A 12,604-nucleotide genomic window follows, 5' to 3' on the forward strand; every position below is an offset into this window, starting at 1 on the left:
CGAGGCGTTCAAGTAGAGCCACCATTTTCTCTGTGGTGAATAAACTTTCGACTGCTTTTGAATGTTATTTTAGGTTCAGACTATTGTTCATTTCAAGTGAAACTGGCATCCAGAAATCCACATTGTCTGGCGATTCGATCCCGTCTTGATCTCGGTTGGACATTGCCAGAGCAATGAGTCTGTGTTTCTTATCGGGTGGCTCTGATTGATCGTTCCAGCTTACTGCCCCGGCCTATAAATCAGTAGCTCACTCCACTCAGCCTGTTAATCACGTCTGCCAACGTAGACAACAAGACAATTAAAGAAACATTGCTAAGCCCCAAAAAAATATGCTCTTTTAATTGCCGTGGCAGTTTATTAGCGACTTGGGCAAACGCACAGTAATCCTCCATTAACCCGACGATTGAAGAGACAGGAATCAGGCTGGGAATGAGTTTTGTTTTAGCCTCAGAGCAAAACGTGGTGATGGGATGTTTAATTTACACCAAGCATATTTTTTTCATACTTCTGCTGTGTTCTACTTCCTTAACATCATGATTTGCATGACACTTAAAGCCTTGTCGTATCGTGTCTTGTCAGGAGATGCAGTGGAGATGATAGAATGAATGAAAATATCCATACTGGGGGTTCTTGGCTTAGCCTGCAGTTTTATATTTGAGCGTGGTGACATAGCTGGAAGTATATTAAATATTTTATTAACTTCGTGCATGCCACTGTTTAGTGCAACATGTTATTCTATTGCAGTTTTCACTGATAAAATATTACAAAGTTGTGTCACACTTTTGAGGGGAAAAACAACAAAAAAAACAAACACTCAACAGTAATATCAGTTTGATTGGAGATAAAATTCCTTTTCATTTATTCATTACCAGATGGGGAAATACACACTTAGCTAAAAAGACGGTAGAGTCTCCTTTGACCCTGAAATTTGACCCTGTTATGTTCTCTAATAGGGGAAAAAAAGCAGGCCTGGCCTGGCTCTGATTTTGAAGAATGGTCTGTCTGCTCCAACCAGGACTCCACACTCTTTTGAAAGCGTCGTCACCTTTTGATGTTGGGACAATGACTGATGGATGGGGCATCTTGGCTTCATAACCGCTCTCAGTCATACGTGTGTCTGTCAATTAAAACGATGATGTAGCCTATTGGTTATGCATCCACTACTCACTAAAATTTCAGGGTAGTTGCAATGCACTTAAACTTAATTGAAACTTCCCTAGAATTTCAAATGCAGTTGTCCCATTTTTCAATGTTTCAGTACTAATGGCTGAATAACAAAATTCCCATTTGGTCCATGAAAATGCCCAAGGTTGTGCACTTGGATGCCTTTCTGTGAGTCTCTTTGTATCTTTGTTGCAACTTGCTGTTTACAAGATGTTTAAAAGCCTTGCAATAGAGGGTTACTATTGGTCAATTGTTAACTGAGAGGTCTTGACTACTTTATAAGAACATTTAAGTACCAATGCTAATTGAACCAAGATGTTTACTGGTGATCGAGGGATTTAAAAAAAAAAAAAAAAAAACTTTTGTGGGTTTTGACATTTGCCTCTTTTTTTCTTCTTTTTTTTTATTACAAAAAGTACTGAAACAAACAATTGATGTGCATTCAAATGTTTTGAGAGATTACATTGACCTATAAAAATTATAGTGCATTTTATGCTGATCTTGAAATTTCACCCAAAAGCCAAATATCCCTCACTTCCTCTGAGAGCATTCAAGTAGCACATTGACTATTTTCAATGCTATCCTTTTTTTTAAATTGTGTTTAATGCATAAAGTACTTTGCCTTAATATTCATGGACTGTATTCTTGGGGTTATTTTTCTTCTCCTAGCACCCGCCAGTGTCATCTGCTACTGGACATCTTCAACCCAACAGAGCACGAGCTCACTGTCAGTGCCAAGAACAACCAGGACCTGGTTCTCCATGCCAGCGAGTGCCAAAGGTAAGAAGAGTTGTAAATAAAGAATGACGAACAGGCCAGTGGGAAAACATCTCCAGGGAAAAAAAATGTGTTTTTGAAGGACTTCTAGAAATGGGAAACATACTTCCCCGACCAGCAAGTTTATGATTATGGGAAATTATCTGTACATAATGGTCTTCTACATTTCAGTTTCATCAGAGTATTAACAGGTCCTACGACTTTGTGAGCGCAAAAGAAACGAGGCGATTATCCCGAGTTTTCATCAAGGCCATAGTTTCGCATTGCGCCTTTCGTTAACCCGAAAATGTTTCTATAAACGACTTTGGCTTTTCTCCTGCACCCCCTTGTCCAGCTCTGTCGTTGCACATCAGAGTGGCAAATTATGATCATTGTCAGTATTTTCTCTCCAGTCCGCTCGCGAATGGACAGGCGCAGACACTGTGACTCATAAGCCTTTTCCCACGCGTTTGGAATGTTGTGAAAGGGGAATTACTCGGGAGAAATGGTCAAGTCAGCGTGATATCAAACTGAATAAATACCTAGTGATAAACAAATTCAACATCACTGCAAGGGTATTGTGGATTTTTTTTCCCCCTCTGAGAGTTTGTTTAGAACTGAAATGAAGATACCCATCAACTGTGCGTATATGGAATTCCTCGAATCATATTCAAAGTTCTATTTGACTGTCTGTTGTTGCTGAAAAATCTCTCACAGGCTACTTGTAGTCATGTTTTTTTTTTGTCGTTCATAAAAGCTCTCAGTAAATGAATGTGACATAGGAACATCATCAGTGGCCCAAGCGCATATTTCAGAGAATGTATGACTGATGTTGATGTGACACAATGTGTCTCTGTGGAAAATGCCATATTCTGTAAATTGCATTTTAGACTACTAATGCAATCTCGCCTAATCATGGTTTGCTATTCACATAAAAAAATGGGGTTTATTAAACAGCTGAAATTGCATCAGCGACACGCCATCATTTTCAATTCACTTGAAAGGTGGTGTGCTGGTGGCTCGCTTGTAACGACCATTTTGGCATGCACCACAAGGAAAAAAAAGTTCTCTGTATTAGTGTAAGCAATTACATTTTGGCGGTGAGGAGGTGCCTCAATTGCTCATCTTTTTTTACGGCAGGACTCAACACCGATCCCCGAGATGAATGGTGATTTATTGAAGTCTTTAATTAACAATAGTTTTCGACTCTCATGACGAGTGCTTCCATGTCGGATGTTGACAAACACGGGTTGTTTTTTTTTTGGAGAAAATTAGGTCCAACACTAAACGATAAGGCACGGGATTTTTGAATACCGAGAGAAATAAGATTATCCTCTCGCAGATCTCCCATCTTGGCGAGCCTCGCGTGACTTCATGCCTCCCGACGTGTCCCTATCGCCACAAGTCGCACTGCCGTAACATTTGATATTTTGCGTCTCTTCGGTGATGAATGAGATGTCAGGCTCAAGATGTTTTCTGGAGTCTTGTCATCCAGGACATGTTAACGGAGGGCTTTTGAGCCTGACAGGCCAGAAAAATGATTCTGTCTATCATCCATGGGCTTCTTAATTGTGTGAATGGGGGGAGTCAAGCATTCATGTTTAAAAACAACTTCAACTCAGACAGAGAGTCTTAACACTGATATGAAATGAGCACTGGAGACTATTTTTTGACTAAAAACTGCGTTTTCTCAAATCCATTTTTTTTAATATGCCTTTTGAAGGCAACATTTTCACAAGATGTGTCCAAGCTTTCATATCTTTGTGTCATTGAGCGCAATGCTGTTATGACCAATTCTTTATCTCTTTGAAAGTGAGTGAAGTGAGACGTAGGAACGCATACGGGCACTCAGTTTTTTGTTTTTTTTCCGCTGTCCCCAAAGTCCACAGCTACGTCATAGAGTGAAGCTATAATTTAAAACATGAAACAGCAAATAGTCAGACATCTCTGTGCATCTTTCTACTCTCATGTGGTCACGAAACGCTATTAGCGTTGATTTTTTTTTTTTTTTTTTTTTCAATATACACAATATCTCAAAAATAAGTTCTACTACTTCAGTATTTATTTTCTTTATCTTTTCATTAGACAACAGTGAAGAAATGCCACATTGTTCCAGTGCAAATTATTCAGTCTGTCACTGCAAATTTACTGCCCCAAGGGCAATAACAACACACAACCTGGCAACAAAAGTGTGTTCACCCCAAGGTGAAAATGTCCCAACTGGACCCAAAGTGATCATTTTTGTCACCTGTATTTTCCAGCGCTGTCTTAATATTTATAATTATAATTATAATGTATTAACATTATTTATTTTGTTTTAATTTATCTTCTATATAAGTATGTGGCTTTACTATAAGTAATATCGTAAAAAATGTTAGCACCTGTACATATCCATTTAGCTTATTAATCAATCAAACAATAACATTTAAAATATTGCATGAAGTTATTTTATTATATTACACAATTTTGGAAACATCTTTTTATTTGCCATGTTGCTTTACATCATCATCACTACATCAGTACCACCGAGGTATTGACCGATCTGTCCGAGTCACACCGGAGTCCTCCATTGGCACCTCTGTAAATCTACTTCTTGTAGTCGGTCCGGCCACTTGATGTGAACCGCAGCACTTTTCTCCTTTCCGTTTCACTCCTCATTCGCTTTTAGCACTGACGGATCAGCGCGCACATGGGTGTGGCCAAGACTTGGTGCATAGGCTTTTCAAACAACGCTTGTTTCCATGGTGACTACCTTCACCCTTTGTGGCTGCTAGGCACATAATGTATTTGCAGTCAGTTATCCTATCTTCAGTAAGTCCCAGTTGGACATGAATAAATGTCCCCACACCCTCACACCCCACGCTTTTCCTGCAAGAATATTTGCTTTGCTCCATCTCGTTCGCTCACACTCATTTTAATTCATGAGATGCTCACTACACCAACAATATGCGGTGTTGTGTCCAATTAAAAAAAAAAAAAAAATTACCTGTGCATGCTGAGGACGGGCTATGAGAGCAATGTTTTCTGACAAGGATTAGAGCCGACAGTCATGATGCGCAGCTCTCTGGGATTCACAATTCCCAACCCCGTCATATTTGCTAGACGGAAGTTTCTGTTTTTCTCCTCAGCAAATATTGGGGAGATAATATCTTCCCCGGAGGTGTGTGGTACCCCCGTTGGCGTCACTGAGATGAGGTTTACTGGAGGTTCTTCAACATCAGGAGAATTTTTTTTTTCTCTTTTTAAAAAAAAAATACTGTACAGTAAAATGCAATGAGCACTTTAAAGGCCTTTAAAATTCTCCATAACAAATAAATTCATGAAAAAACCCAATTGAATACAAAAAGGCACAGTCTAGGCTCCGTACTGCTCTTTTTACGAATAATTCACACATATTTAAGGTTTTAGGGGAAGTGGATGGTGTTTAAAACATAAAAAAAAATACACATTACAGTAGTTCTAACAGGTTGACAAAAATAATAAAAAAAATAATTAGCAAGCCCGCTTCACATCAACAAACTGTAACAATACATACAAACGGAGAATACAGGCATATATTTTCTCGCTGCTCTGGGATATAGGCGAGGCACAAACAATGAATGGTGCTATAGCAGGGGAACACTGTAGTCCTAGATTCAACCCATCTGTCACAGATTACTGACACCAGTCATTTGACGTAGTGCGGCGTGCGTCAGCCAATTGCTTCCTCTCGCCATTCAATTTAAATATTCATGAAGATGAATACACTGGAGGAACTTTTCCAATCGCCTGTGATTTGATCTACCCTGCGGCAAAGCCATTGTCTCAGCAATTGTTGCAGATCAGACCTTTATTATTTGTCACTGTTTATTTTAAGGAAAAAAAAAAAAAAAGATCCCTGCTCGAAATCCAGCTGTGGCTCTTCTTGCTTGCATGATATTGCCTCCCTTTACCTCTTGTCAAGCCTCTCACTTGTGCGCGATGCCAGCCACCCCCGGAAAAACCTTCTCGCTTTTAACATCACAAACAGAAATAGCTCACTCTTGTCAGCCCTCGTAATAGTGTGCCGCTCCTCACTTTTAATGACAGTCGGCGTATTAGAAGATTGTCTGCACAGTAACCTCCTTGGACGCGCCGGTGCGTTCCGTAATTGGCCGTGAGGATTTGTTTTGGATGCAGCTCAGCATATTGAGTGAGGCATGGGGGGGGGGGGAGGCTTGGATGGTGGGAGGGCCCCCGCAAACAAAGGGTTACACAGAGTCAGCCGCAGTCTAAAAATAGATCCTCGCTCTCGCCTGGCTCTGCATAGGCCTCCATGGATCTGCGCCCTTAAGCTCTTGCACGTGAGCTAAAAATAACCTGAAAATGAAAACATGCATACGCACACTCTGCGAGCTCGCAGCTCCTTCCCCTGCGGCACTAACACCTCGGTGCCTCTTCAGAAAGATGCAAAAAAGGTTGTCGCGAAATGCTGCTTGGAAATCATATACCGTTCCGCGCTGGGCGGCGTGAGGATTGATACATTTCTCATATACTATTCAGGGACATGCATACAGTCGCACGTAGTAGTCACATAAAGTAGTCAAGACCTCTCGTGAAAAGATATCCAAGGTTAGGAAATAAATCAAGCCGGGAAGTAAAAATCCATATCACATCATAATTTGTCGCTGTATTGATATACTGCGCAGGCGTGGGTAAGAATCAAGGTGCGTCATTGCAACCATGAACTATTAATTACATTGATTTTCACCTAAAATATAAATGTGACTGTTTGCTCTGTGGAACCATGTCACTGTTCATTTTAATTAGAAACATCAATTGTGACAACATTTTGTTACAATTTAAAACGAGTTTTAATAAAATCCCGGATGCTTGGCTGAGGGAGGAAAAAAAAAAAAGAATTCGAGTATAAATAATAAAGTAACCCAGGCGCCCATAAAATAAATACATTTTATTGTCATGCAGCACATGCAGTGGAAACATTGTCAATAATTCTTTTTTTGTGCAGTCATATGCTGTAATAACATAAAGACCTCTCGTGAAAAAGGATGAAAGGTTATCACGTGAATTCAATGTGGAAGAAAATACGCTCTCAGTATTCAATATTATCATCTAAAATGAGCAATGCTCAGATCACATCTTGAGCTCAGCTCTATTTTTAGTGGCATTGTGCAATGTTTTCCAATTTCAAATAAAGTTCCCCAGGCATCTTAACAAAATCCAACATGTCAGAAGAATCAAGAATTAGTTTCCTCCAACTTTAAATTAAAAAAAAAAAACAAAAAAACACATTTTTTTGTTCATCCATTGTATTTTCCTGCGGCGATGGCGAGGACGATTTCCGCTACTCTGTGGAGAGTGCGTCGTCGTTCGGCGTTGCTCCCTTGCCATCTGCGGCTTCAGCTTGGCAGCGGTCGCATTTCAGAAATGAAAGTGAGCCCGGATGCTTTGACATAATCATCATGTACTTTCGGTTGAAAGGCAACACAACATTTAATTAGGAACGGGTCGCTTCCCACCGACCCTCTCGGCTGGTGTTATCTCCGCCATTAGACCGGCCTCACTGCCAAATTATCGTGAGATGGCGGTAATTAGAAGCACAGTGTCAGGGGTCACACTCAGCGGACACAGTGTTGGTAACGTATGAGGTCTTTTTTTTTTTCCCCCCCAAGGTGTGTGGTTTTCTAAATAATTGTGTGGCTGCATCATCTGGAACGTTACTTGGTGAGCAACTTCTCTCGGGAATGATCTAAGCCGTATTTTTTTTCATAACAAGCTGCAAATAACATTCAAATGGATTCAGTGGCACTGGGGAAAGTGTCCCCTGTTTATTCCGAGTTCTATTCCTCTGATGGTCACAAAAAAAAAATGCCCCCTTTCATTTTGTCTTTCGGTTCTCTGGTTTTCACATGGGTTATACCTGTATAGTATAAATCTAGTCCTCATTAGCCAAAACCCAAATCTAAAATTGGGCATTCCCACTGTTTTTATTTTGGGAATGGGAATGACAAAGATTATCACATTCCCATTACAAGTCTACCCATAAAGCTAGAAACCTGGTGGTCCCACAACTGAGCCCTGGAGAACTAATTCTGCATATTCAGTTATCAAGTGATATCATTATTTCACCATTATTTTTTTTAATTAAGATTCCCACATTGCATGCTTGCTGTATTGGCAAAACTCTCAAAGGTTAAGTGTAGTGTGTTGTTTATTCATGTTGTCCAAATGTCAGCTAGGTGATTTTAATGTTATCTGGATAATTGCTCACTATTAGGGATAATCAATGGAATGCAAAACACAGCCTATATTACAATTTTACTGATGCAGAAAATGGGTGGGTTCAAACAAAATGTGCTTCAGAGTTGTACATCCAATATAGATACTAATATACTGATCGCTTGTCCCATATTATTTTATTTAGGTGTGCTTGGACTTTATTTATTTTTTAAACATTGCTTTTATTGTGACAATAACTGTACATACTGGGACACAAGGCTCTCTCTAGAATATTGCCTCGTATCTCAAGGCACCCCTCTTGGATTGGTTTCATTTGTGTCCGCGCTGCTTCAAAAACTAATCTCGGAAAGAAAAGATCACGCATCAATTCGTATGTAGCAGCCGCTCCCTGCCGACGTGTGACGCGCATTGTTAACATTTCACCCCGGCAACTCTCCGAGTGCCTGCCCAACAATGTGAGGTTGTAACATCTCTGGACTTGAAAAGGACTGTCAGCAAACAAAAGCTTCTGTGAATCATGTGCTGCCTTGAATGGATTTCATCAACGCAAAATAGCCAGAATAATGATCTTTGAATTGGATCGGCTGATGAATGCCTTCAGCCGGCTCAAATCACCTCTCTCTTGCCGTAAAACTCATTGGGAGTCATGAAAATACCAATGAGATGCGGGCTCAAAAACACACTGAGCTCGGAGAGCGCAGCGAAAAGAAAATAGAACTATCTATTTATATGCATAGACAAATGAAATTACAAAGTTGATGCAAATGCGGCTTTCGTCGGTGCAAAGTCTTTGTCAGATTGTCGAGATGCTAAGTGCTTCAATCTGGCTCATCTAGCCAATCCCCCCCCCATATAGCTTCGTCAGTCATAGAAATAAAAGCTCATGAAAAGGTGTCGTCGGTGAGGGGAGGTGAAATCGACCGTGGCGTTCGGTGCCGAGATGTTTCTCTGTGGCCCGTCTTCAGTACACAGTTTTATTATTAAAAGTCTCGGAACTCTTTAGATTGGTCTCTGGATGGCTGAATCCCGAAGAAGACTGCAAATCATATCGGGAAACTGATTTGGTCGAGTGCTTCTCTCTTGTCGTAATAAGTATTGTCGGCTCATGATGGTGAAAGAAAGAAAACCGTCCCTCACAACGTGTGATTATCATTATCTATACTGTATCTTTATTCGCCATTATTTATGGCTCATGTGTAATCACCCAAAACTTAAAAAAAAGAAAACAATGGAATTCCACTATTAAATATTCCGTTGATATTTAGTACACTTCATTTTTTTTAAATAAAAATTCTAATATCAGTATCATTACAGTATTTCATTTAACATTAAAGGGAGTGTATTTGCTGATCAATTTTAAATATACAATGTAGAAAGCTAGCAAACTATTCTTATTTAAATGTACATTTAATATCAATATACTTTAAATATTTTGCTCTCATCGATCTTTGGTTTGAGTGTCACCCTCACAGTTCTGAGGATCAGTGTTTCAGCCTCCTGTACTCCCGCAACCCTTGTGAGGATAAGCGGCTTGGTTGATGGACGGATAGACCTATAAAACTGGTCAATTTGAACCACAATTTAAGTGTTCAAACAAGTCACCACTCAACAAAGTGACCAAATGATGTATGCCTGTCTCGTGTGTACCTTTTTATATCCAAATCTGACTACTGCAGTTTTTCAGGAAGGGGAAAAAAACCTTTTCAGTTCCCTCATGTTAAACGTTTGGTCTTATTTGAAGTGTAAATGTGGTCCTGCCGTTCTTGGTAATTACTTGTCCAAAACGAACAGCAGCCCCCACACCGTGCCAGACGGTGTCCTTTTGCCTTGTATTTTTAGTCCTCGCGTGTGTAATGTGTTTGAAGACTAAAAAAAAAAAAAAAACAGCACTCATTTGATGGGACTTCAGTCTTTGACATAAGCCTTCTGCCACTAATCTTCAAAGGTGACTGTTTAAGTGTTGTTCTGTTCTGCTGCAAGACCTGCATCCAGTTTAGCATTTTTCCCCCCCCCTTGTTGTTTTGAACCGTCATTATCTCATTTTTGCTGCTTTGTTGCAAAGGCTCCCTGACAATAATTGCAGAGCTTTTCCACCATGTCACTTTGATGCATCCCTGGACTCATCAAGGGATTTCTTCCCCCCACCCCCCCATCCCCATCATTCTGCCCATTGTGGTGGTTTGCAATAAAGTCCCTTAAACATCACGGCACACGACGTAATTTTCTGTGTTTCTCTCCTACAGGATGGCCATCCAGGTTGACAAGTTTGACTTTGAGAGTCTGCCCGCGCCCAACCAGGAGACAATTCACTTCGCTAACCCCAGACAGCTGGAGGAGGAGCGACAGCATGCTCAGGGCTGCCAGATCAACAGTAAACTGGGCATCTGCTGGAGCATCATATCCTTTTTTCCGCTGGCTGAACCTTTCCAGACAGAAAGCACGTGGAACGAGTGTTTGTGTTCATTATTTAGCATCCTCAGCACTCTTAAGCCACCTCAGTCCGTGAGGAGGCGATGTATTTTTTTTTTTTTTTTAAGGCGGTGAGAAGATTGGGAGTGCTTGGTGTGCGTTGGCAGTCACAGGAGTGATAAAAGACATCTGGGTTCTACATCTGGAGGCCCTCTGGCCAGCAGGGAACTTGTTCCTCAGCACTGACAGATGGCAAAGCTTATGGGCTCCGTGCTTGACACTTTGACACTGCAAAAGAGATGTTCTAGTGTGTCAATCTGAATCTCGCACCAACGTGGGCTCAAGCATGCTGACGATGTTTTGAGCCCCTCTAAGACAGACTTTGACACAGTGTAGTCTGTCTCGAGCAAGGCTGTCAAACTCATTTTCGTTGCGGGCCACCTTTTAGTTTCCCTCAGAGGGCTGTAAAACCAGTTAAAAGGAAGACAAATTGCAATTTCCTGCCAAATGAAAAGAAAAAAATCTATTTAGCAAGAAATACAAAATAGGCACTTTTTAATTTTTTTCATTTTTTTTTTGCTTTAGTAGCCCACATAGAATGTGTGATGGTCGGGGACAAATCCAGCCCCTCGGCCTTTAGTTTGACACCGGTGCTCAAAGGTCATCTTAGTTATGGTAACTTTTGCCCATCTTATTGAAAACTGAATACAATATCAGTCTCACTCTGAGTGTGGATACTGCATAAATAATGTGACCCCGAGGACAGATTGAATTCGGCAGACTCAATATCAGGCCAGTGCTTGTGTTCGTGATAAAATTGAAGAAATATTGCTTTTGTCGCACAGCACAATTTCTCACTATCTAAATAACATCAAGGTCAACTTGCAATTAATCTTGTTGTCAGGAGAAAACTTTTGACCTCACGATGTTGGTGGAAATAAAATTAGGGGGGATCAGAAAAGTCACTAGAAGTCACTTTCTGGATGGCACAATCTTCCAGTAAATGGTTTTTTGTTTTTTTTTGAAAAGCCATCTGTTACTTTTGTAGAGTGCTTATCCTAATTAGGGGATGCAGGGCAGCGGGAGACTACCCTGTCTGTCTTTTACGGAGAGACGGACTACACCCTTGACTGGTCGCCAGCTAATTTCAGGGAAGGTCTAAGAAAACCAACCATTCACACTGCACTTCAGATCAGAGGAAAATTTCAGCAATTTTTCCGATGTGGGAGTAAAAACGACACAAGGAATATCCAAACATCACAAATGAAGGCCAGATTCAAACCAAAAACCTCAAAATTGCAAGGCAGATGTGGTAGCCACTACTCCGAGGTTTTCAGAATGTGATTGTTCGACATCACCACATCGTCTCTACGTTGTCGGTCTGGTCTACGTTTGAATTGGCACCGAATAAAATGTGGGAAAAGTGAAGCGCTCTGAATACTTTCTAGATGTATTTTACACAAAATTACAAAGATTATCACGTTCCTATTACAAGTCTACCCATGAAGCTAGAACTCTGGTGGTCCCACAACTGAGCCCTGAGGAACTTATTCTGCATATTCAGTTTTCAAGTGATATCGTTATTTCACCATTATTTTTTTAATTAAGATTCCCGCATTTCTTGCCTGCTGTATTGCCAACTCTCAAAGGTTAATTGTTGTGAATTGTTTATTCATGTTGTCCAAATGTCAGCCAGGTTATCATTTTATATTATCTGGATAATTGCTCTCTATTAGGCATATTTGCTCTGGTGCATTATCGATCAGTTTGCTGCTCCCGCTGGAGTCAGGTTACAGAAACATATTTCCCAGCAGCCTTTGACATTTTGAGGTGAACACTAATAACGGTAATAACCCAACATTAGTTTGTGTAATTTAAAGCAACGGTCCCCGGCCACCATAGAACATTTGGAACAGAGCTGCGCAGAGCGAATAAATCAAACATTTGTATTGATTATCAGTCTGAAAGAAGTGTTATTTTGAAAATGTGCTGTATCCGCCCGTGGCTCTGTAAACGCCAAACCACTCATCTGTCGCAGTCAAAAAAAAAAAAAGAA

The 12,604-nt window shown here is 40.5% G+C and overlaps 1 protein-coding gene across 3 annotated transcripts in view; it reads left to right on the forward strand.

The window, feature by feature from the left end:
* trappc9 (trafficking protein particle complex subunit 9) overlaps positions 1 to 12,604 on the forward strand; it is a 107,963-nt gene that overhangs the window by 59,815 nt on the left and 35,544 nt on the right. For all 3 annotated transcript variants that reach the window (XM_061815205.1, XM_061815194.1, XM_061815213.1), the window contains 2 exons: positions 1,834 to 1,944; positions 10,383 to 10,535. In XM_061815205.1, coding sequence (XP_061671189.1) covers positions 1,834 to 1,944; positions 10,383 to 10,535 — 264 coding nt within the window. The remainder of the gene's footprint in view (positions 1 to 1,833; positions 1,945 to 10,382; positions 10,536 to 12,604) is intronic.

Source organism: Syngnathoides biaculeatus, chromosome 1, assembly GCF_019802595.1.
Source record: "Syngnathoides biaculeatus isolate LvHL_M chromosome 1, ASM1980259v1, whole genome shotgun sequence".
NCBI classification, from domain to species: Eukaryota; Metazoa; Chordata; class Actinopteri; order Syngnathiformes; family Syngnathidae; genus Syngnathoides; species Syngnathoides biaculeatus.